Genomic DNA, 26,553 nt, shown 5'->3' with positions numbered 1-26,553 from the left:
ATCTACCTCGTTAAGGGGATGCTGCTCATTTAAAAAGTAAAATGCCATATAAATCAAAGTACTATGCAACACATTTGTGCTTTCCTAATATCCTTAGCAAGGTACATGCTCATATGAAATGGCGCCTTTCCTTTCATTTATTATATTTGGCATGATTAGTAATAAATATTACATTATAAATATATTCAAATTGCTACTGGTATTTGCTTACTGTTTCCGTCTTTTCCATTCAAGGTACAGTTGCTGTACATACTTAACATAGAGTACCTAAGCTACCCTGAAAACATAATATGTTTCCTCACAAATGGTTTTATGATGTAGCATGAGGGTGTTTTATAAATATGAAGAATTATTTTTATGATGTCCTTGCAAAATGAAGTGTTGCATTATTTAGCTATTAGTATCGATATTTTACAGATAAAACACTGGCAAGAGAAATTAAGGTAAAAAACGCTAGAAGTGCCCATTACTTTTTGACACCTCAGGTTATCAGAATACTTAGCATTTTATACTGTTTCATTAATTTAACGCACCGTATCAATCAGCTTCACTTTGGTGTTCAGCAGCCCCACAAATGTGACCTCAAGTGTCCTCATACTGATCGCCTAGAAATGGAATAAAGGGAAAACAAACCTGCAAAAGCCCTCAGCTGCTCCTGTGAAAGGACTTGGGCTTAGTGCCAGCTGTGCCAACTGGATTTTTTTTTCCCAGATGATGAACTGGGGAATGGAGATGGAGACAGTGACTGAGTCAAGTGACTAAACTCGAAACAGTAAGGTAGGGCAGGGTTGCAGGCTTGAGAAAACAGCTTCTCACAGGGTACGGTCTGACACGGTTGACTTGTTAGCTAAAGGAAAATGTTGAATGGAATTACCTGTACCAATGGATAGAAAGAAAAACTTCAGACTGAATGAGGAGCCTGGAAAGAAGCAGGATTGGTGATTTTTAGCTGTGAGTTGAATGTTTGCCTTTATGTTAAACCAGATGCCTAAAGAATACATAATTCAAAAGTCCCAAGTGGTTGGCCTATTTTCCTGAAGAAGAGAAGAGGATGTAGCAGCAGGTCTGATTCCAGATGAGATAAGATTTTTTTATAACAAAAGTAATGGTTAATGGGCAGGTTCTGGTTTAAGTGAGTTATTCAGTATCACAAAAAAGCTTCTGGCAGACAGGAAAAGAAGACAATTATCCAAAATGCTATTCAGTTTTCTTAAGGGAAAATCTTACGGTTCTTATTCTGTAGTTTCCTGGCTTGTACATTATGCAGTCCTTACTCATAGCGACAATCTTGTGCACTGAATGAAATATGGTAACAAGTAGCATTTGACTAAAAAGACAGCACTATAATACCTTTTTGCTGCAATTTGATGCTAAACTTATTCTGAAATATTCTAGTTTGTGAGTATTCATAAATACCAATCTGACTTAGTATAAATACTGTTTGACTCCATAGGTGTAACATTCCTTTACTTAATGCCTTTTCCTCATCTCCAGGAAAACAAAGGCATGAGGAAAGGAAATCTAACACTTGACCATGTTTGGCTCTAAATTGGATGATCAGCAATGTGAAGGTAAGTCCTCAGCAGTGGGTTTCCTTTTGTTGTTGGAAGACAACTTGAGCATGTAGAGACTTGAAAGCCATCATGAGCTGGAACTGCTGTTAAGTGGCTCTGAACGGGGAGACAGAAGTTTTGCCTGCCTCTGCCTGCCCCATTTTGGCTCCCGCTCTCCTTTATTCTCTGTGCCTGAATCCTGGCCCTCCTACCCTATTCCTAAATACTTCCCTTCTTTTTTATATATATTTTTCAATGTCTTGTCTCATTTCTCAGTCCTCTGCATTTCACCCAGAGTTCTCAACTCCAGCCTCTTCCCTGGTGAGCGTCAGCAAAACCAGTGGTGGGGACAATGCTCTGGAGAATGCAAGGGCACGATTGCAAGGTAAGTCCCGAGAAGCCTATAGACAGAGAGTGCTCAGCTGATCTGAGGAGATCATATCTGTGCCATTGAACACTTTTGAGCTGTGAGAAGATGGAACGTGCTTGACAAAGGCAGTGTCCAGCTGTCAAAAAACCTTGTAGTAAAAAATTCCATGTATTTTTTTTTTCCCCATGACTGACTTGTTCGAGCTAGAACTTTTTTTAAAGGCAAAACAGGCCAAAAACTAAACCAACACCCTCACAGCTCGAGATAGACATTTTCTAGGAAAATTTGCAACTCTGGCTTCAGCAGGGGTACTGGGGGGCAGCAAGCAGCATTTCACACGGGGGCCCTAACTACAGGTGGCACTCCCGCTCCTGCCGGGGGATGCTGCAAGGGCACAGTGCAAGCTTATTTTAGACCCAGTTTTATTGTTTGGGAGCTGCGCCTTGGGTTGTTTGGGGTTGTTCTTGTTTTCGGCTGCACCTAATGCTTTCTGGTTGTCTCTTCCAGAATATTACTGGGATGTAAGTGCTTCATCTTGTTATTTCTCTCTTTTCCCAAATGTAGTATTCCCAATTGTATATTCATTACAAGTAAGTGAAATACAGGGAATGGATCTGAAGATACGTGAAGATAAATGCACCCTTTCTCATTACTATTTTGTGTTAGGTTCTGTGTGAAAACCTCGGAGAGAGTCACAAAGGACCCGTTTCTAAGTGGAATGGGCAAAGGGCAGCAAAGAAAACAGACAGAGTGAGATAAGAGAGAAATAAAAATAATGAAACAAGCAGGTAGATACACTGGGAGCAGAGTATTGGTGGCCTTACACCCAAGTAAGTGCCTAGAAACAAAAGATATGTCCAGATCTGAAGAGGTTTTCCTCTCTAAAACCTTCAAGTAGGAACAAACTAAGGATTAGGACCGCACCACGTCTAGTGACTGCCTAAACCTTCTTGGCTTCCATGGTCACGACACTGAAGTAAACGTGTTTCTGCCGCCGAGAGGTGAACCCATTAGTAATTGATAATAGCAGGAGAGGCGTGTGTAGCTTTGCTCCACACTTGCCTGCTGTTGCCCCACTCCTTGAGTTCGTTCCCTTGCTCCCACGCTCTTGTTGTGATGTGCAAGTTCCACTGCTTTCAGGATGCCTCTCCCAGAAGCTGTGCTAAGGAGCCCCTATCTCCAAAAGGATTTAAGTTTCAGAAATACCCATTACCTCCAGTGTAAACTTCCTTAAGCACATGCCGTCCGACAAGGTAGTTTCTTAAAATGGAAATGAGACGCAAGAAATGTCTCTGATGTGGCTTTTGAAAAGTTGTCTCAAGGTATTAAGGCAAACACAGGTTTTTGAAAGATATGAAGATTCTGGTAGGAGCTCAGTTTTTGCTTCACTTTCCCTGTTATATCTTCTGCTGAATATTACAGGGCAACGGTATTCCCTGAGGGAAGGGCTCTGAAACCTAGACCAAAAGCATCATGAAAAATTCAGCAGTTGGCACACCACTTTAAAATAAAGATACTTTCTTCATCTCTTCTGAAATCACTGTGTCCTGGGCAGAGGGCGTGGTGTTGTTATACTACATGTGCTAATTCTAGTTAATGGAAAAAACTTTTGGGGAGTAAAGTCTATTGATGTGTCCGGTAACAGTTTGACTGGAAGCTGCCCAGTGGACTTTTCCTTCTTTGCTTGCTTTGAAGGCTATGCAGGTGATGTGTCAGTTCAGTTCTGGCTGCAAGGGTACGGCATGGTCCTCGGTGGGTTTGGAAAGGAAGACTTGCTACTGATATTTTACACTGCCGTGTTCTATGGATTGGGGGATTGTTTTTGTTTTGGGGCTTGTGGGATTTCCTTTGTGTCATGGGGTTACCTTGTCTTTATGCATCTGTTCTTCCTATTCAAATATCTCACTTGTTTTGATGAGGAAGAACATGACGGAATTATTTGCAGGGATTGTAGAACAGTGTCTAAACAGCTAAATTCAAGGGTTACACTAGTTCATCTTTAATCTGACGTAACTCTGAGCACTGGCAATAGCTGCAACGTATCAGCTATTGTACTGGCCAAAGACGCACCTTCTCTCTCAGCTGACACCAAATGATTTTCGGTCTGTAAGACATCACTGTATCGGCAATGTTGTCTGACAAAGTTACAGATATGTGCTTACTGTTTAAAACACTACTGATATTAGTGTAGGCAGACTACTTCTACAGGTGACTGCTTTCCAGCCATTTTGATCCCAGTGCAGTGAAGCAGAAAACATAAACTAGATAGACTTCATAAGCTGTGATTAAGCACAGTGCAAAACCCTTGGGGGAAAAGTCTCTACACCACAGTTATACAAACAAATTTGGCTCATGCTAGCAGAAAAAAAAAAAAAGACTGGACCAATGGAAAAGTACATGGTTGCTGATGTTTCTTAAAATTAATTTATACAAGGGGCTTTGTTGCCCGAGCACATGTTCATGTGGATGTGAGGTGTATTATTCCAACCCTTTCTGTAACATAACCGCAGTGGCTGCATCACATGGTGCTAGTGCAAACAAAGTCTCGTTAACAGCACATGAATAGATGCATTTTCCTGGAATATAGTTTCTCATTGGGACTATCGACTGGTTCCTGGGCTACCAGGGGATAAGGATAGGCATGGACAGCTTCGGAAGTATAGAGTGTAGTAACCTGCAGTGTTGCTACAAGACGATTATGAGTGTTTATCCTATAATCAAAAAGAGTACAAGAGATGTAGTTAATTCTGTGACACATTTGTTTGATTACTGATTGACTGGAAGGCAGTATCTTATATAGTAGAATATAACTTGTTAAACACCCACCATACTTCTATCTACATTCTATGTCCTTTTTGTTCTCTTAAAGCCTGCACTTTGAATCTGAGAGGCCATCACACTGAGCTGGCTTCCTCCCCAAAGCAAGACTCACTGCATTTTTCCTTCACCTCCATTAGCGTCCTATTCGCGTCAGATCCAACATAAACACTGCTCTCTTGATGGACTCAGCTCAACTTATCTTTCTGATCTTATAGCCATTTGTTTTCTTAGCTATTAAGCTACTCATCTTAATCTTTGTTTTCTTTCTGTCCCATCCTTTCATGTTATCAATTCATCTAGTGGGAGTTCCTTCTCCTAGAACAAAAGCACTTTTCTCAGTATCACTGTAAAAATTTTATTTTCCTCTTGACATTCTCTGGAAAGTGTTTTTGGACATACATTAGGAAAAAAATCATATGAATTCCATATACACTTATATAAAATGATGAAACTACAATTAGAATTTGAAGAACGTCTTTACCAAAAGGAAAATTATTGTAAAGGTCTGACAGTCACATATGATGGATGTGAATAAGCTTCATTGCAGGTGACTTGGCTCCATTTCTGAGCCATGGGAGTGGGGGAAGTGGGTTAGAGGTGTAGTCTTGTGGGATTACGGGTAGCGCGGGGCGGGTCTCAGCGTACCGGCTCTCTGTAGTCAGCATTAGGTCAGCATGTCTGTAAAGTCAACTTCAAACTCGAGAGCGCACCTCGGCACCTCGCTGATCAGTCCCCCGGGAGCTGCGTCCTCCCTTTCCACCGACCGCCAATACAGCCCAGTGCTCCCCATTTACACAGCCCCGCGGGCTCGGCCGCCCCACCGCCACGTCTCCCGGAGGCCCCCCCCGGCCTCGCACCTCCCGGGCCCGGCCTCGCCGGCGGGCGGCACCCGACCAGCGGAGGAGGCCATCTTTACCGGCGCTGGCAGGCCGAGGCAGCTTTGCGGGGAGAAACTGCCCGTCGCCCTGAGGTAAAAGCTGGCCGAGCGCAGCGGGCCCGCGCCGGCCCGGCCGCCTCCGACGGCTCCGCGCGCCAACGACCGGGCCGCGGGACGGCTCCTCTCTCCCCGCACCCGCCAGCCGCCTCCGCGGGGCGGCCGCAGACCGACAGCGCCCGGCCCACGTGCCTGCGGGACCGCCGTGCCCGTCTCCGCCGCCCCCCGGCGGGCACCACGCCGCCGGCCGCCGGCCCCGGGCCGCCTCCCCCCGGGCCGCCTCCCCGCCCCTCCCGCGGTGCCACATCCCACTTCCCTCAGCCCGCCTCCCCCGCCGGCGGGCCCGCCGCGACGCCCCGCCCCCCGCCGCGCGACACCGCCCTCTCATTGGTTGAGAACCGAGAGCGACGGCGACGCCGGGCAATGGAACCCGAGCTGGCGCGGCGGCGGCGCCCAATAGGCGCGCCCGCCCGCCGCCCCTGCCCGTCGCGGCCGGGCGTCGGGGCTGCGCGTTGCCATTCGGAGGCAGGGCGGCGCGGGGAGCGGATGGTGCTGGCCGCGGCTCCCGGGCGCTGGCGGGGGCAGGAGCTGGAGCAGGAGCTGGCTGCGAGCGCCTCCCCCCCTCCCCATCCTACCCCCTCCGGCTGCGTGCGTCCTCGTCGCGCCCCGCCGCCGACCGCTCTGAGCCGGCAGCGCTGTACGATGTGAGCGGCCGCGGGGCTCGGCAGCGCCCCCGGTGCCCGCGACGCTGGGGCGGGCAGCGATGGCCAGAGCCTGGCGTGGGAGCAGCCGCCGTCGCCGATAGGAAGCGCCGGGGGCAGCTGGGCGGGCGGCGCGGAGACTCCCTCGGGCCGTGAAGCGCTTGTCCCGTCCTGCCCCGCCCCCTCCCTCCTTCCGCCCCCCCCCCCCGCCCCCCCCCCGCCGCGGCCGGTGCATGCGGGGCGCCGGGGGCCGAGCTCGGGCTCCCCGCAGCCGCCGGAGCGAGTGACCCGCCAGGTCCTGCGCGTCCCCGCCATGTCCTCCTCGTCCAGCTCCTCGCAGACCCCCCCGTCCCACCACCAGCCCCCGCCGCAGAGGATGAGGCGCGGCGCCGCTGGGTCCCCCACTGCCGGCGGCGGCACCGCCGGGGGTCCCGGTAACGGCGCCGGGGGAGGCGCGGCGGGGACCAGCCGGCTGCTCCAGCCCATCCGAGCGACCGTCCCGTACCAGCTCCTGCGGGGCAACCAGCACAGCCCGACCCGGTCCCCCTCCGCCTCGGTGGGCAGCAATACCGGGCCGGGGGGCGGCGGCGGGGGTCGCGGCGGAGGCAGCCCGCCGCCGCCCAGCGCGACGCCGCCGTTGGCGGCGGGAGGCGGCGCGGCGGAGCCGGGCAGGGTGAAGGGCAGGCAGCGGCGCTCGCCGGAGAGCGGCGGCGGCAGCAGGAGGAGCAGCTCACCTGAGAGACGGAGCCCCAGCTCCCCGGTGTACCGAGGTAAAGCACCGGGACAAAGCCGGCGTCCTCTTTCCCTGCCCCCGGGGGTGCGGGCCCGGCCGGGGCCGCCCTGCCTCCGGGCACCCCCGGCCCCCTCTCCTCAGCCCCCCGGTGGGGGTGCGCCCTGCCCTCCCCGCGGGCCGGCGGGGGTGGGAGCCCGGGCACTGCCGGCCCGGCCCGGCGGCGGCAGCCCCGCTGGAGTCCCGGAGAGCGGGCGGGGGGGAGGTGAGGGTGAGCCCTAAAACGCACCCCACCGGGGAGCGGGGCCGGTGCCCTACCCGGATTTGCCCTGCCGGGACAGCAGTCGAGCCGGGGAAAGCCCCTCGTCCCGAGCCCTTAAATGTCACCCCCCTCCTCGGGCGAGGTGGAGATGCAGCTTGGGAAAAACACCCCCGTTCTCCCCCCGCGCCGCCTGCCAGCCCCGGCCTCGGAGGAAGCGCCTCCCGGGCGGAGCGGAGCGGGACGACCCCCGCCCAGCCCCCGGGGGGCCGCCGGCGGCTGCCCCCGCCCTAGCCCGGCCCCTCTGCGGAGGGGAGCAGCCCGGGGCTCCTGCTCCCTCCGGCCCTTCCGTGCCGGCTCTGGAAGTGGATGTGTGCAATAGAGGGACGAGTCTAAAATTAACCCGCTTCCCCGTCTACAGGTGTAATTATTTAGTGCGGGTTGTTAGTGGGTCAGATTTATATCTGGGGTGTCACAACCCAGTTCTTAAGTGTGTGTTAAAACCAAGCCTCAAACGCTCTTCCTTTCTGCAGAGCTCGGTTTCCTAAAGGCTTGCGTTTTTATAACGTCTTAGGTTGAAATATGTAATGTTTTCAAGCACAGACTCTGAAGCAGAAAGGAAATTCCCATATTGAGATGCTTAAAAACAAATAACAGTCTGCTTCCTTGTGATAGTTAATACTGAATCCTTGAGACTGTAAAAAAAAAAAAAAAAAAAAAAAAAAAAGCCCAAACCCCAACGTAGCCAAAATAGGCCTATAAAGTTTAAAATGTAAAATTGATTCCCAGCAAGTCCAACTTAACCTGCGTCAGGTTGTCTGTTAAATTATTGAATGTGTTAAAGTGGCAGTGGCCATCTTACCTCCCCCCTCCCTCCCCCCTTCCCCCATCACTTTGGCAGCTGAATGAATCAGACTAAATGCACTTTTAATGTTATCCTGCTGTAGCTATCAGGTATCACACATCATCTCTTTCTGGGAATGTTTTATGTGGTTCAGTACCCCTTGCTTGCTCTGTCCCTTCCTTAAGTCTTACTGTGTTTCGTTTCTGTGGCAAATTGTGGTTTGCGTTGGTTGCCAATGTGTTTTGTAGCAGTGGAATCTGTTACCTTCTCCCCACACCCCCCCCTTCAGTTTTAATGTGTAGTAAAACCTTACAATCTGTGGTATTTGTAACTTAGGCAAATCTCTGTCATCGGAACGGTCCTAGGACATGGGCAGCATTTTGCAAATGAGCAGAATGTCGTTGCCGGTTACGCATGGAGTTAATTTACCTAATACAGTATTTGTGCTTATGCAGATGACCAAATTTGTTGTATTATAATCTGAACAGAGATGCTTCATAACTTATTTCTCACAAAGATCATCTATTTATGCAGAAGTTTTTGCATGCTTGAAAATGGAACTGGGCTTCAGTGGTTTTGCTTCTGTCAAGCTCCATTTAAAATTTTAAAGATCATATTTTTCCCACTGCATGAAATACTAAATGTAGATTTCATTTTTTTTTTTTCCTCCTTCTTTAACCTTTGGAAAATGCTAATGGGAAACTAGGCAAAAGAAAAAAATCGGTGCATATGAATAGTGATGATGCTGATGATGAATACTGTAAATTATTTAATTATGGGAACCCGGAGGAAAACATAGTAGTGGTGCAGTGTATGAAGGTCTATGCTTAAGGTGTATTGAAGAGGGAGGAATGTGGGCAGTTACCTGCAAGCAAGGAAAAATACTGCAAAGCTGTGAAGTATTTCATTATTACGTACAAATTTTTTGTTGGAGGGGAAATTTTAATTTTAGAAAGTGGTTTCAGTCGTCTTCATCTATGGGCTATTTTGGCCTTAATAAATCAGACTATAAATTAGTACTGAATGACTTTTCCGTCATTAAACTTGTTTGAGCTTGCCTGACGGTGAACCGTGTTAGCAGCATACATGGCTTGGTTCGGTTTAATGAGTGCAATGTACAAAATCATAAATGGTCCGTCAAGAAATGCACCCTGTAATCTGTATGCGCTGCGAGGAATTTGTTCCCCCTCCTCCAGGTCAAGCCAGCTGCTGCTGCAGAAGCTGACATCCTCTAGCAAATCCTGAATGAATGAATGAAAACAACGTGATCGCCCTAATAATGACCACAATTGCACACGTCAACAGCTTTATTTTACCGAAATACAGGCACCATTTTCTAGCAGGCAAGGGTAATAAGATATACCCTATTTCTTCGGTCTCGCAAATGAATAAAGGTTACAAAAAACCCCCCCAAAACCTAGAGCTGTTTTTACACAATCTGGAATATAGTTGCATGCCACAGGGCAGGATTTTGTCTTTGTTCCCCTGCTTGTTCTCAGCATTTTAGTCCATGATGTATGGATCCTGAAAACGATGTTTGTAGTCTATATGGTGATGGTAGTATATAGAAAATTGATTGCTGAACGGGAGGACTGCTGCAGTAATAATGGAGGACTTGAGGTAAAAAAAAAAAAAAAAATGTTCTGTTTTCAAACATGGACCATCTTGCTGCAGCTTGTTAAACAATGTGCTGCTCCAGCTATTTATAGTTGTTACCAGTATGTGAGTCTTGGGGAAGCGACTTGATTAAGTTTTTTTTGTTAGTTTTTCAAAACCATTTCCCACTGCTGTAAAATGTGAGCTTAGGCTCTATGTATAATCCTGTTGTTTTCCTCACCAGTGCAGGAGATCTGTTTGTCTTTGGCTCTGCAGTCTGACTTGGACTGTTTCATGGATATGCTCATGCTGGAGACTGCTTATAATTCTGATGGATAGATGTTTTCCTCTTGTTAAGACACCTGCCCCTTCCCCACCTCCTTTCAGCCTTTTCCAATATAGATTCCTTGAATTGGGTATCCTACTAAGCTATTTTGTTGTGGATTTTAGTGATTTGCCAGAGGTTCCTTTTATAAAGGAGATTTCTGTGCAAACACTCCAGCTTTGAGCCTCTACAGGTCAGAGCAACTACCATTGCAGGCGTTGACATCACTACTACATGAATGAAAGCGGCATGCTCTGCTTCTCCTCCCATCATCATCTTTTCTCTCCCTTCTTTCTAGGATGCCGTAAATGTTTGTTCTGCAGCTAAACCCTGTGTGTTTAGAACTGAAACTTTAAGAATTTGATGGTATTTTCTTTAGGCAAATTTGGGGATTTGTAGTTGTTCGGAAACCATCGATGCCAGTATTTGTATTTGGTTAGTATTGATACTGAATGGATGAGAAATCATGAACAATATACGCTAATTTCAAGGTGCTAAAAAAGGGGAAAAAACCCTTCTGATATCGTAGGATAAACCTGCAATGTGTAAGTCTATTCCTTTTTTTTAAACACGTTCATTCCTTACTAGTAGATATTTTTTTATAGCCTGTGTTCGTGTTTTGGAGAGTTGGCAATGTAGAAAGTGTCTGGTTGAATCTAACAACACATGGTTTTCTTAGAGGGAATATATCTGATGCATCTCTGATTGCATAAATGTAACATCAACAGACTGTGAAGCTGCGTGGTTTATTACAAAGGGCATTCCAATAATAATCCAAAAAACCCCCTTGGACAGGTCAAACAAAACATATTACTTGCTTGTGAACACTTACGTTTTACAGGAAAAAAAGCAAGTTGTTTTCTTTCTTGCCTTACCTGGATAAAATCAGTAGTTTCTGTTATTATGTAAAGTAGCTTGTATAAACATGAGAAAATGGGTTTCCTGTTTAGTTTGTGTTTTTCACATGGTGTGTGATGTTTTGTATACAAGAAGGGTGTAAATAACTTCTGTATGATTCAAGCTCAATATTGCTTTCATCGAATGCTTTGATTTGTTTAGTGTTAACTCTGGTGGCACTGTAATATTATGCTTCATATTTTTCTAACTTTGACTTACATAGTTTATAGTACAAACTTTTCTCCGTATCAAATTTTGATTAGTTTTGAGGACATCTGAAAAATATTGTAATCAATTTGGCTGTTAAAGGTTCCCAATATCTTTTACTTCTCAAAATAACTCCTGAAGTGTTGCCAACATTAGTAAGAAAAAGGAATTAAAAAAGATGCAAAACAACTGCATAACGCAGTTCTGAGTAATAATTATGTATATCTATTATGCTAGTAGATGAAAGGCTAGTGGAGTGAGGAGTGGAGTAAGACAGACAATATTGCTGATCTCTAGACTTGTAAGGGATATCAGTATTTAAAAAGCCAAAATTCAGACTTCAAAAGGCAGAACTATTTTAATATCCTGGATTCGAGCCATCCAATATTTTGGCATCATAAGCGTTTATACCAGAGATCAAGAAGATCTTTCCTTTATTTCTAACAAATGTAGGTAAGGAAGTAATTTTTGTGACGCTTCCTATTTCCTGATGCCTGAATAATAGCAGTATTCCCATAATTGTATGGCCAAAACAGTTTTGCTCCAGCTTTGTCCCTCTCTCTTCCCAAAATAGCTTACGTTGGAATACAATATGGTGAAATAAGACACTGGCTAAATTTGAACCAGTTGTCTTGAACTCAAAGGCTTCTTAGTTACATGTTTTAACATCACTTTAAATGAGAATAGTATATTAGATGTGCTTAATAAATATGTTTCAGAAGACAAATCAATTGAGCTTCTTTCAGGTGTTAAAGCAACTGCAGGAAAGAAGAACAGAAAGGTATTGTCTACATTGAACTTGAATGATACTGTAGCAAGGCATTAGCTATTAAGAAAGCACCCCCTTCCCCATGGGAGAAATAACTTATAAAGTATATATATAATATATATATTTTTTTTTTTAAATCACTACCTGACCATTAATTCTTATTCTTTGGATGTAAGCAAGTATTAGCATGTTACATATGACTAAACTGAAGTTACTTGCCAACATCCATGCATGGTAAAACAGTGGCTAATACTGAAATTTGTTTTCTGAAATTCATGGTTCCTGTTTTTTGTCCTTTTCTTTCCCATGGTGGTGGGGTGAACGGAGGTTCTTAAAATGTATCTTAAAATACAGGGAGGGTAGATCAAGGGACTGTATCTTCGAATCTTACAAAAAAGGCAGTGTTTGCCAAGTATAGACTGACACATAATGAGTTGTTGAGCTTTGCTATATTGCTAAAATTCACAGTGGAAAGCTAGTTATTTTTAAAATGGGGTTTATGCTACTACTCTACATATCGTCATGAAAAAAAATATAACTGATGCAGTAATTCTGAGATTTCAGTTCAACCTGGACTTGAAAGCAATAGTTGTAACAATGCAAAACCTATTGGAAATAAAGTATATGCTCCTCAATGTTTCAGTGTAAGTGAATATTTGAAATACTTTTTTTTATGGGACTTCATCAGTTGAGTAATTATCTTCATCTGAAGAAGGTAATAGCTTTTTTTTTCCCCACAAGTGGAAAATGAAAGTTCCTGTTTAAATCAGTTGGCAATATCTTCAGTAGAGAAAAGCGTTGCCAACACTTGACACAATGGTTAGTTCTCCATGCGTATGTTCAAGAAAAGTTGTTAATATAGTAGGGTTTAAACACCAACTTGCATTTTTTTGAGAAGTATCATTTATTGATGAAAAAAAGGACCCTGTAGTAAAGATACATAACTGGAAAATTTTGCTCAAGGCTTGAGATAGTTAACCGTGTTAATGATTATTATCTTGCTTCAATGTTAATATTTAAATGCATTGAGTTCTCTTTCTTTCAATGCTGCCTCCCATGTAAACCTGTAGTGCCTAAACCCTTGCTTAAGGCATTTTTAGCCAAAATAATATTTACATCTCATCTTTAGAAGGTATACATCCAGAGTAACTTGTCAGCCTGAGATTTTCCCCTTTTCCTTTGTGTCACCACTTTTAAGGTGTGGGCAATTGCAAAATGAAGAGAATCAGAGTGAAGGAAAATGGATGTTTGTACTTCATAATCTAATTCTTCTACTTTGAGTGTGTATTTGCTTCTTTCCAAAAATTAGATTGTTCTTCAGTTATGCTTTAATTTTTCCCCTCCTGATTTGACTCTGAAGTTCACCACCACTAATTTGTATTATGACTATTTTTGAATCAGAAATTAAATCCTAAAGCTTGAAAATAGCTGATGGGTACTGAAAGGGATCACAATTTGAGACTTCTGCAGTATGGATACCACACAGAGTGTCATGATACAGTGTGTAATATCAATCCTTTTGAATGGCAAGTCAGTCTCTCCATGCTCCAACTCTTATTTTTCTGAAGATAGGATCTCATCCATGGAAACACTCACCAATGGTTGAAACTGAAATACATGCTCTCTCGGGAGCCCTTTCCTGCTCTCCCAGCTGTGCTAATATGGACTTAGGACCAGAGCTGTTCCCTTACATGGTCCCCTTGGACTGTCTGGTGATGACTCTGCTTAGACTACGTCTTCTGCTACTAGTAAGACAAGAGGGCATGTAGCTGCTAGAAGCTTATCTTGGGGAAGGAAACCCAGCGAGGCCAAGTGGGGCCATGCTGGGGAGTGCCTTCAGCCTGTTGTCTCTGGCCTTGTAATACTGCCTCTGCCCGGGTCCTGTTCATTTCCCTTCTGCACCTTCCCTGCTCCTTTGGTATCCGCACTGCTTCTCATTGGCTGCTGCTGCTGTATCCTACCAAACTATTGACTATCACCATGTTAAAAACAGATTAGTTTTCTCTGATGGGGAGAGGGGGGGATGGGACACACCACACCCAGAAGGTGTGGGTGTCTACACTCAAGCAATAACTGTTTTCTGCACAAACAATTCATAAATAGGGATTAACGTAACCAGTTGGTGTTGGATCAATGGACCCAATGGTTTTGATGGAAAGTTTTCATTTTTTGTAGTAGTAGATCTCTTAATTAGCTTTCTATATTAGATATTGCTGCTTTGGAGACAATATATACTTCCCAGTAGGTCATAAAATATTATGAGCTTGGGTTTTGAAACCTTAATGCAAGACACTGTATTGGTTAGACCTTATTTAGTGTTGCATGTGCCCTAACAATAAATGATGACACAGATGCTGGTGTTTATAAGGATTTAGCTTTTGCTGCTGGTGTTAAATTGAGGAGTAGCTGTTTGCAATGGATACCATTCTCTGAATCAAATACAGATGAGTGATTAACAACACTGGTTCTTATGTGCCACTTGTTTTGTACAACCTGAAACTAGTTTTACCCAAACTACACATTTTGTTTCCTCTTCAGGAAGAATGTGTCTCGTATTTTGCTCATAATAGTGGTGACTAATAACAGTACGATAGCAGTTCCGTCATGGTTTTTGAATAATCTAAAATCCACTGTAGAATATTCTCACTCTGCCTTGAGATAGTCTAAACTGGAATAATAATTTGTGTCCCGTTCCTTGGACAGTGCAAGTCACCTGTTTGAACAAGGTTAGCTTCATCCTCCTTTCCTACACTCTCGCCACAAGGCATTAAGCAAGATTATTTGTAGACACTTCTAAATTTCAGGAATTAACACTCGTATCTAACTGGCTTGACTGGTCATTGCAAGATCACTGGTGTTCATACTGCAAACTTGAAACTCATTTCTGTAGCTATATGAATTTTAATATTGTTTTAGTAAGTATAAATCTGTCTTTTGGAAATGACAGTAACCACTCAGTTGTGAACTGATTAAATGTATGGCAAAATGGGTACTGTTATATTGTGTGCCTTTTAATCTCTGGTGTTTTGGTGTACAGTGCCTATTCTGGAGTTCTGATAGAAATACTTTGTGAAGGTTGGCTAGCTGGATTACCTGTATGTCTACATTTTTTTGAAAAGGCTTCATGGTTAGAAAAAACCTAAACATTTTAATATAGGTGCTTAGGCTGCAGTGCTAAAAAAAAATAATCAAAACTCTAATAATTTGTTGACATCTGTCAGCATTTGGAAACCAAACTGTGATTCGGAGATAATGTGTTCTTACCAGAAAACAAATTCTGGTTATTCAATACACGATCACTAGCTAATTCTGTTAATCCTAGTCTGCAGAAAGTAGCCTGTAAATACAAAGGTTACTACTTCAGAGTATGACATGCAGTCAGCCATTGGCTATTTGGGAGCAGGTTACCTAAGAGCAAATAAAAATGCCTAGGCTTGTGAACATATGGCTTCCAAGGATAACAGTACAGTTGCTTTCACTAGATGAAGTGCTGTACCCATGCTGGATCAGAAATGTTGCTGGATAAACCTTGAAAATTTTGCACCATGTTCCCAGAATTCAGGCCACTGACTCACAGTGTGGAGAAGCCAGTGAGCGGCTCTACGAGACCTGTAGGTCTCGGTAGGTATTTAACATGGTCTCACTACCGCTCCTTCTGCACGTTGCGGCAGAGCTCATTAGGCCAGTAGGACTAGAAGATGCTGATGATCACAGCAGGTATCAGTGTGGTGCGGTCTGTGCTCTGGAAGGGTTTGGTGAGTGCAGTTCTCACGCATGGAGTCAGCTTAAATTCAGTGCGGCATGCCAGCTAATCAGTCTTGCTGGAGTCTGGGCTGCTGGAAAGTACTTTGCAAAACCCGAGTGGCTTTGCAGTGTTGACTCTGTGCAGTTCGGTGTTATACCTCTGTATCCAGTATGTCATATATAATTCAGAATCTTTCTGTTATACATGATATCTTAATTTTCTCTTATTCAAAGTAATGGAGAGTTGACTTGCTAACTAAAAATTAAACCCAGATTTATGCTGAGTGTCCCGGAACAGACTTTGAACAGTGTGACTCTAAAAATATCAGCTAACTGCTGAAGAATGCAGAATAAGACTTAGGTTTACACAGTAGTTGGGAAGCTGCCAGGTTAAAGGAGAAGCTGTCTTCACAGAAGTAAGTTTCAGTTAAGGGCTTCAAATTTTCCTTCTTAACTGATAGCTGTGCTTACTTAATTGTGGCAATTGATAGTGGAATACCCTTACACATCCTTTCTCTCATACTCTGATTTCTCTGGTATTTCGCCTTCAGTGGCACCTTTGTTGTACTGGATACCCTGCCCTGAATAATCACCTTTGCGGTGTTTTCTTTCCCCACAAAGAAACCATAAAATACATTTTAGATACTTGATGTTCTTTTCAAGGGGAACAAGAAAAAGTCCTAATCTTGTAGGGAAGAATTTCTCATGGGCAAAAATGTGATTAACTCACACATGTTCAAAAGTAAAGTGTATTTGAGAAACATCCATACAAAGAAATGACCAGAGACACGTATTCAACTTAGGAAGTTGTCCACACTGAAGATCCGAATAACCTTTGGGCATTACTGTAGAAACAGAGACACTCATGCTTTCAAACCAAGTTGTGTATTGAAGTGTGCAGTCCATGTATTTAAACAGCACATGTATTTAAACAATTAAAAAAATTAATTTTGTGAAACTGTTGTATACATCTACCTTAATTCTTCCAAAGAAGGAACTAGCCTGTTAAGATTATTGGAGTCTCATGATTTTATTTTGTGCTGTGTGTAACCTTTAACACAAGTTGGAGGATGCAGGGAGATCTTTCGATTGTGAGAATTATAGTAGAAACTCAGTTTGGCTACATTGAAGATAGGAATTACCAAGCCTGACAACTCAAAATGTGGGAGAAGCAGAAGAAATGGGTGTGCTGGCAGTGTATATTCAATAAATGTTAGGTGTTTTCTACAGCTAGGCCTCTTTTAATCATGCAAATTTACATGCATATACAGCAAAGCAAAAAATCCTACATAGTGTATGTTCTAAAATTCATAAATCTGGAATAAAGTTTCAGATTTCAGAAGGAAATAGTTTGAAAATTTGGCTAAACAGGGTTGCTCTGCCTTGAATACGGAGAGAATCTGTTCTACTGAAAAATGTTAACACTACTGGAGTCTTTCAAACATCAGAAAAACTCAAGGATGTGATCTGATTGCGTGGACATTTATCTCAAAAAGGCCGCTAGGAATAAGCAGAGAGCCTGCAAGAAATAGCAGGAAGAACTGAGAAAAAGATGTCACAATATCAATCAAAAAGTGAATCTTAGCTGAGAATTGTTAAAACCCGAACGGATTTGGACTTTGCGCGCTTTAAGACAGACAACAGAAACATGCAAATAGAAAAATAAGGAAAAAGTAGTTGCAGCTGTTCGGTACCAAGAAAAAAGAGATTAAGGATGGTCTGAGATTCATTTGCTGGAATGTATGGTTTCAAAATCAGCTCCAAGGAATAGTAGCAAAAATCTCAGAGGAAATAGCACAGATATTTATTCAATGCTTTGTGCTCACCAGGATGAAGTATAAGTAATCAACTTTCAATAAGGACAGTGATTTTTTTTTTTTTTTAACCCAGGAAGATTAAAAAAAAAAAAGAAAGAAATTTTAAGGGAGAGGGTAATTTGGAATTAGGAATTACCGAGACTATGATAAATACAGATTGCAGATTTTAATAAAGTCAATTCAGTGATCTCCATTGCAGGATTCCAGAAAAGCCCGCTCGGAAGTTCATGCTTACCCTCAACTTTCTAAGGTGCTATTCTGAATAGGAGGTGACACCATTTGAGAATAGATACCTGAGTATAGCAGAGATGATGCTGATGTTTCTAAAATACGAAAAATTTTGAGTCCAGTTCTAAAATGTAGAGATCTATTGGTCTAAATTCAGCTATAGGTGAAACTTCAAAAAAAATTTTAAAGGATGGTGGAAAGCAGTGAGAAATGTCAAAGTGCAAAATGAGCTTTCCAAATTGTGTCATGCTAACCTGGTGGTTTTGATAAGAGAACTGATTTTCTAGACGGGAAGTAGATCTTATCTGCTTAGGCAAATTTTAAAATTAGGGTGATGAAACCATTGATGAATTTTGAGAGGTTGAATTAGTACGCAGGAGGGTTATGCAACAAGGGTTGAAGGACCTTGGGAATTGAAATAATAATTTGTTACATACATTTATGTATGTGAGGTTGTACTTGAGCAGAATATCTTTTCCTCTAAGTGGGAACATGTAATTTGAAAACACTGGAGGGTGGAGTTGGGTGATGGTAGGATCTCTAAACTGCCAACATGAAGTGACTGGAAAAAGTACTGGGCACAGGTCAGGTCTTGCAGAAATGAGCAACCTGCTGCATAGGGGCCTGCTGAGACATCGTCTGGGATACTGCACACGATTTTGGTGCTCTGCAATTTAAGAAAGATAAAATCAAACTGGACTAGAGTCAGAGAAGGACTACTAGGTTAGGAGTTTAACTACGCAGTGATGAAAGAAAATCTACTCTGAATAAAAACACAATTGCTTTCTCTGAATCCAAGTGAGTGGGGAAGGGGATGGAGAGGTGGGAAGGAAGAACTGTAATGTAGTGCTAGGACATGAATGGGTGGATTGGTTTGACAATGTAAATGTTTACGTGGAAAACTATAAGAAGGCCTGAAACCATCAGGGGAAAAAGAAAAATCTTCTTGGAACATTTTTCCAGTAGGAATTGGGGGGGCAAAATACCCAGGTGCTGTAGGACTGAGTTTGTAATCTGTTTTTAACTGATTATATGTGTTTTGTCAGTGATAGTTGAGAACTGGGCTCCTGATTTAGGAAGTTGTTTCTAGTTCTTTGTTTCTATGACTTAACTGATAATGAAAAGATAATTTATTTAATCAGCAAAGTTGAGCAGCCTGATTTAAGCAATCAGTTTTAATCTGGTTTTACATTTCTGTTTTTCAGTATTTTTTTCAGAAAAAAATATTATTCTTGATTAGTATAATTAGCTCTAGCTAGAAGAATGCTTTCTATCTCTAATCGTAGGTGATCATTATGATGGCATTGTATAGCCTACAGTGGATTGATTACAGTTCTTTGTGTATTTTGATTGTGAAAATGGTGAATCATGCCTTCTGATTTTTTTAAGGTTTTTTTATTCATAATTACGTCCAGCTGCATTTTGATGGAAAGTGGAATTAGATTAAAGGTGTACAAAAGCATCACTTTTCTACAATATTTTGTTAAATTGTAAGTATTATAACAAAAAACCCAATCCCTTCAGAGTCATCAAGTTTATTCAACAAAGGTGGTATTATCTTTAGTTACTGAAGTAATTGCACGTGTTTATAATTACCTTCAAGATTTTAATTATCAATACACTGGAAAGAAAAAACCCACAGTTTTAGTGCTCTTTTTGGTTCCTAGTTCATTTCTCGATATTGAATAAATTTATCATTCAACAGATCTAAATTAATGAACTAAAATGAAGAAAATTCTCTGTTCCTGCAGAAGTGCACAACAGTTAATGGTTCGTTGTCTGTTTCAGTGTGCTCTTTTTCCCAAGTACTTAGCTGTTGAGCTCCAATCAATTTTGTTTTAACTTTTTAAAGTAGGAACATTTTTGAGGTACTTTATTAAATGATACTAAGTTTAGGTATTTGCATAATGTTTTAAGTTTGAAGTGATAACCTGACAAAGAAAAATATATTCTAAAAATGTGAAACAAATAAAAATCTGAAAGGTTTGGAATTAGCATTTTACATACCTGGTGTCCTGTTAGAGGACAAATGTGTATGTTATATCTGTTGAACAAAGCAGCCTTTTGTGATATTAAATGCTTGGTCTTTTGTATACAGGTCCTATACATGCCACCAATAATCTTTGTTAGAAGAATAACTTACCTTTAGAAGGCTGAAACTTTCTTCCTTATAGTTTGTTTACTTTTCTTACTGAGATTAGAGCGTTCTTTCTATGCTTGATCTCTAAGGATACTGTTGATTTTAAACAGAGGAGTTTCGCTGTGAACAAAATCTGGCTTCTGAAAGATATGCATAGTCACGTTTTACTTGACCTGTAGTTGGGTGGAATAGGGACATGAGACAGAGACCATGTTTCAACATATATGCATAGGCAACCAAGATTTTGAGTCAACTGTAGGTCCTATGAAATTTGCATGCCTACAGATTCATCCATCTGTCCCTCTTCCTCCAGGTACCTATAGCCTAGCTCCGAGTGCTGTGCCTTCCTGTGCAGTTAGGCGAGTAGAGCTGTACGTCCTTGAAGAGTCGTGCATAAAACCTCCTTGATGGAAGGGAGTGCCTTGATCTACCTGTAGGATTCAGTGACTAATTGGAAGACCTCTTCCCTTTCTAGGTGGCTCAGTCATGGCTATAAAAGATAACTCAAAACCCTTACTGTGGGTCTTTGTCTACAGTTTTCCTTTGAAAGAGCAAACTGTTTTTGTTCTGTTTTATTTTCCCAGTATAGTCTACCTCTTGTATTGATAGACTTGCTGTTTCACGCAGTTCAGTTTGAATTCTTGTAAGCCTCGTCAGGTACAAAACAGAATTTGTCCTGACTACCAAACTGTAAAATGGCCTATGTGGAAGACTGGTTCTCCTCTTTTCCCCCACCCCTGCCCCCCCCCACCTTTTTTTTTTTTTTTTCTCCTTTGTTCCTCCCCTGAAGAATCTTGAATGTAGAAAGCACATCATTCATGGACCTGGATCTCTGAAAAGGTCTCAGATCTCACGAAGTAGACTGCTTTCTGCTTGTTCAGTTTGCTTGTTGAAGCCTTGGTTATATTATGGTGCTGTTCTATGCCTTTTTTTTGGTTGGTTCAATGTTATGGATAATGAGAAGAAATTATAGTGGATTATGTCAGTCTGTTCAGAGTAGTTACTTCAGAATGTCATCACCCTTCATTTTTAGTCATCCTCTGTCTCAGTTTCTAAAAATAGAAGCTTAGGAATAATTTCTGAAGTTGATACAACTGAATCAAAACCAATGTGGTGCACATAATGAAGACAGACATTTTATGGTGCTGAACGTACAGTATTTTTAGAGATGTATCAGAAGGTAACTTGAAATGACCATCTCTTGTTATGTCCTCTTAGAAATATCCTTTTGGTAGCAAAACACTGTACTGCATTTTAAATGATTGAAAAAGCTAGTATTTTGCTTTGTTTTAAGCTATTAAAGAGATTAAGATGTTTAATTTGAAATTATAGAAGGAAGACTGCAATAACTTCATATTTTTTCTGTTCAATTACATATTAGGGTGTTGTATTTTTTAAGTTGCTATTTAAAGTCCTATTTTTTGTTATTTTGTATGAACAGTACGTGGCAAACAGTATGCTCTTTGTTGTTCTGCACCACTCTAAACCGTTAATGCAGTCATTCAGCCAGTTTGCAGATTGGGTCAGAAACAAGTCCGTCAGTCACTGGCAACTGGGAAACGTCTTTTGAGCCAATAGATCTATCCTGTGGAGTAAAACTTCTAGGGACCCCAAATCCCTCGTTAATCCTTTTCTTGAGAGATTCTGGCTCCAGTTACAAGAGAAAAGCCTTCTTGAGAATGAGGACTGAAATATTTTTTTTTGAGTGGCCTCTAAATCCCCATTATTCAATCTTTTTCCTTGCAATGTCATAGAGACAAATTCTGCAAATAAACATGCACCAGTTTGTCCATCTACCCACATAATCAGAGTAGGAAAGACCAAATATGCATTCAGGAATCAGTACAGTATCACTATATACTTGCTTAAAAAACAAACAAAAAGGCAAAAAAACCCCTTGACCAGACTCTTCAGAGAATGTTCTTCCTCTTGTATCTGAAAGTCTACTTTTGTAGTACTCAAGGAATCATTGTCTGAAGCAAGCAAGAGCAGAGGTGTCCCTTTTCATGCTTGTAGAAGGTGTAACAGAAGAGGGGACTGTTGACTAGACATGTGTGGGGCAGTCAGCAGCAGGCGCTGCTGTGGTCGCCACGACAGAAGTGCTGGGCCATCATTCTTAGTAGTTGCTGTGGGTCACCATTCCTTAATATTCAGCTTTCCATTTCTAGTTTATGATTTCCCATGCTGTGTTCCCACGTACTTCATTATTTAAGAGGCATTCACACAGGCACTTCTGAATCGTTAGTTTTGCAGATTGTTGTAAATTTATTACCTATAGTAGCAATGTCCTAGAAATACCTGATACTCCTTCATAATGTGGTATCTAGTCTCTACATCTCCTTTGAGCCAGACTCCTTGAACTCTGACTTTGGAGATCTTGAAAAGAGTCTTAAGCAGACTAGGATATCCATCAAAGTGAATCCTTCCAAGAGTCTTTAGTATTTTTGGAGAATATTCTTTTGAAGTTTGTGTTCAATTCCTAGGTAAAATCCGAAATTCTTTAGGAACGGATGAGACCCAAGCTTGGGACTCATTTCACTAGAAGCTCTGAAGGTGAACCAGAAGGTTCTGCAGAGTGTTAGCAACTGCACTGAAGAGAAACAACATCTCATGAAACTTTACTGTGGAATTTAGTACTGATATTTCACAGTGTAATGACTTGGCTGTTTTGGGTAAATAGTTTAAGTTACAGATGAACTTCAAGAAAAAATCAAGATATTACTGCAAGAATGTTGTCTAGCCTTTTGGCAGGAGAGTGTCACAGTTAGCTGACATCGATAATGAGATGACAATACTAATAATCCTAGTTTTAGGGAAGAGTGAATTTTATTTTTATTTCATGTTTTTCACTCAACTTGAGAGGAATCTGTGTCATCTGAGAAGTTCTTAGGATAATTCTAGTCTTTTTAAGCTGGATATATCCATGCAAAGATGTGAGTGGAAAAGTTTTGGCCAAATTTGAACTGCATCTGCTAACTGCTGAAAGAGAGATGGGAAGAAAAGATGCTGACAGATGAGCTCTGGTGGATTTAGCGGAAGCCGTTTTTATAATGGTACCAATGCTAGCTGTCAATCTTGCTCTTCTGCTGCAGGTGATTTTCCTCATTGCACGCACGGCAGAAGGCATTATTTAAGCTAAAATGGACTGTGAACATGGTTTTGAGATTATGTGCAGGTTAGCTGCCTCTATGTTGGATGGGAAGGCAATCTCTTCATTTTAGAGCTGTAGCAGATGGTTTTATTTGAGCCCTATGTCCTTTTCAAAAGAGCTGTCATGTGTTAGTCTCTTACTAAATTACATTTTGCTGGCAGAGAAATGGAAACCTTTTTTCAGTCAGTCTAGGTGGTATAACTAGAATTCTTTTGGCTCTCAATGCAGCATGCAGAACCATAATTTCACGATTTCATGCAGTTTATTTTAGTTGATTCCTGCTGGGAGGTAGGATCATGCCAGGTTTCACCAGCTATAGTATTCAGGTGGACCCTTGTGCCATTTTACGTAAAATCATTTATAACTAGAAATGGGTAGCAATAGCCCCTAAATACATACCATTAAAACTTGTGGCATATTTTAAATAACATGACGTATTTTGCTTTCCTATGAGCATGCATCTTGCTTTCGTAATTTCTAGCTAACTCTTTCAGGTAACGTTACGCTTCTCAAGTACTGTGTTCCAAAGTTTACTTGCTCTGGAGGTAGAGCTGAGCTCCATGTGAGACATCCCTGGGAAACAGAACAGAATTGTTCTGACTTACCACTGCAGTAAAATCCACTCATACACTCCAGTACTGTCGGATGTGGTATAGTCTGAAACTTGGGTAAAATCATTCTGTAATTTTAGAAATTTCTGAATATTGATGAAGCCTTTCTGGATGCTGAAGTCTGTTGGCTAACTTCAGGAGCTGTTGAAGTGCTTCAGATATTGGATGGCACTTGCTGCACTTTTCTTTTGCTTCTGTGAGAAAACCGAAGCTGAGGTTTCCATCCGGACAAAGTGATTGGGACTGGAGAAGGATATGCATGATAGGAGCATCAAAATCCCATCGGTAATGAAAGTGTGGGGAGAAGTGAAAGTTCTGTAGTAGCTCCTAGAGTAGCAAGAAGCCAGACTTACAATGAGGTGAGAAAAGCAAAGTTAAGAAATAAATCCTGAGAGCAGTTTTAATATTTAGAAAACATTTTAGGCTGATCTGAGCCACCATTATTGTGGTCCAGTTCAACTCTGTTCTCCGTGGCATCCAGTCATCTTTAAGTTCATTACTGTACAAGACAGTTTGTCAAATGCTAATTTGTAGAAGTTCCTTCAAATTTCATGCTTGCAGATCCCTTCTCCTTTATTTTTTTATGGTCTAAGGATATATAGCATAAAAGGGTGAGAGCTGAAACTTTTATTGAACAGACCTCAGCGCTGCTGCAGCCCTGTTGTTCCTCCTGGCTCTCCTGTGGTTGTTTCTGCCCCTTATATTATGCCAATGTTGTGGTTTAACCCCAGCCAGCAACTAAGTGCCACCCAGCCGCTCGCTCACTCCCCCTGCAGCAGGATGGATGGGGGAGAGAATCAGAAGAGTAAAAGTGAGAAAACTCGTGGGTTGAGATAAAGACAGTTTAATAGGTAAAGCAAAAGCCACACACACAAGCAAAGCAAAACAAGGAGGTCATTCTCTGCTTCCCATCGGCAGGCAGGTGTTCAGCCATCGCCAGGAAAGCAGGGCTCCATCACGTGTAATGGTTACTTGGGAAGAAAATGCCATCACTCCCAATGTCCCTCCTTTCTTCCTTCTTCCCCCAGCTTTATATGCTGAGCATGACATCATATGTGTATGGAATAGCCCTTTGGTCAGTTGGGGTCAGCTGTCCCAGCTGTGTCCCCTCCCAGCTTCTTGTGCACCCCCAGCCTCCTCGCTGGTGGGGTGGGGTGAGAAGCAGAAAAGGCCTTGACTCTGTGTCAGCACTGCTCAGCAGTAATGAAAACATCCCTGTGTTATCAATACTGTTTCCAGCACAAATCCAAAACACAGCCCCATACTAGCTACTATGAAGAAAATAACTCTACCCCAGCCAAAAGCAGCACAGCCAACCTGCCTGTAATGGGGAAAACCATGTGCTTATGACTTTTTTTGGGTAGGTTTTAGTTTTCTTTATGTTTAACTCAGTGAATCACCTTACTAGGTGCGTTCATACATCTGTGCATGCTGTCTCAGAATAGATGGAAGGAGCACAGAGAGCAGTGGAGTAGGGATGGCATTACATGAGTGCTAACCGAGATTGGTTTCTGCAGTTGCGCAGTGGTGTCATTGGTTCGTTTCCTGTGATTCAAAAAAATAGTGAAGAGTAGTAGGGACTTAGGAGACTGTGTCTTGAATTTTCCTTCTCCTGACTTCAGAGTTTGACAGTGTCCTGCAGTCCGCTTCCAAGATCACCATGGCAAAATACAAATGTAGTAACTTGTGGTGGTGTTTGTGTCCATTGCCCTTGCAGGGCAATTATGTGACTTATTAATGCCAGCATTGCTGTTGCCTTTCCTCTGGGTGTAGAACAAGACACAGACCTTAGATCATTCTCTGGTTGTATATATTTTGTGTGTTTTGGACTTGTGTTTTCTTGTGGGCTTGGTTTTTTTTTTTTTTCAGCAAGAGTTTTTAAATATAAAGTTTGCAAAGGTAAATTTTGCTTAGTCCTTATTTCCCCATCTTCAGACATTGTCTTGCCAGTTTGTCTCTGCATGGTCTTTAACTTCTTGTAAAAGGTGTGGGGGGGGTTTGTTTTGTTTTGTTTTGTTTTGTTTTTTTTGAACATACTTAACTACTTATGTATTTAACAAATTCCTGATAGATTTTTCGCATGTAATGTATTTCTAATGAACAGAGCTTTTGGAGGAATTTTCAAAACTCAAGCTACCTGGGAAAGTAGTGTAGTGCCATAGCATGGCAGTCAAGGTTGGAAGAATGCGTTGTAGGTATGCACCCTTTAGGTACTTCTGTGTTTCAGCGTGAATGTAAATACCGTTTTCGTGTTTAAAATTTGTCACCTTTATTTTGGATTTCAGGCTTTCTTACTTTTAATAGTTATAAAATATTTCTTAAAATGCAAATTTGTCACAATTGGAATCCTATGAGGATAGATGTGTTTGAAATTGTAGGGATTTGGTTTATAGATAACATTGCAATCAAAGCATTATATTATACAAAGGCAGTATGATATACTATGATGCTTCCAATTCACAGCATTATTTAGAACTCTTCACCTAAAATTAGTTGTTAATGAAGTGTTTCAGCAGCTCTGCATTTCTCTAAAATGGTCTGTTTTAACATTATCTTGTTCTTATATCATACTATAAGCATGCTGTATTAGTGGAAGCTGTACTTTAATCATTGTGCTGAATGCTATGTAAAACACTGATGATGGAGTCTGCCTTTTGAGATCCAGCAATTCTAGATGGTAAACAAGGAGAAAATGCATGTGGAGGTCAGTGCCCATGTTTGGTCTCAGAAGTGTGCTAGCAGGTCTGCTCTCCAGCTCTGAGCAGTGAGTAGGGTTTCGGTAGGTCGGATCAGTGTGTAGCGTGTGACTAACTTGAAAGTAATCCCACTTGCAAACTTCTTTTAGTAGGGGTGAGCA

The 26,553-nt window shown here is 42.2% G+C and overlaps 1 protein-coding gene across 4 annotated transcripts in view; it reads left to right on the top strand.

The window, feature by feature from the left end:
- Nucleotides 1-6,181: 6,181 nt before the first annotated feature.
- GLCCI1 (glucocorticoid induced 1) overlaps nt 6,182-26,553 on the top strand; it is a 57,707-nt gene continuing 37,335 nt past the window's right edge. For 2 of the 4 annotated variants that reach the window (XM_087774249.1, XM_087774259.1), the window contains exon 1: nt 6,182-7,148. In XM_087774249.1, coding sequence (XP_087630375.1) covers nt 6,692-7,148 — 457 coding nt within the window. In that variant the 5' untranslated portion in view covers nt 6,182-6,691. The remainder of the gene's footprint in view (nt 7,149-26,553) is intronic. The other 2 variants (XM_087774244.1, XM_087774234.1) reach the window with 1 other exon arrangement.

This window comes from Nipponia nippon, unplaced genomic scaffold, assembly GCF_047370975.1.
Source record: "Nipponia nippon isolate SJK-2023a ecotype South Korea unplaced genomic scaffold, ASM4737097v1 scaffold_1, whole genome shotgun sequence".
In the NCBI taxonomy this organism is placed as follows: domain Eukaryota; kingdom Metazoa; phylum Chordata; class Aves; order Pelecaniformes; family Threskiornithidae; genus Nipponia; species Nipponia nippon.
This window is presented reverse-complemented; position numbering and strand designations above follow the sequence as displayed.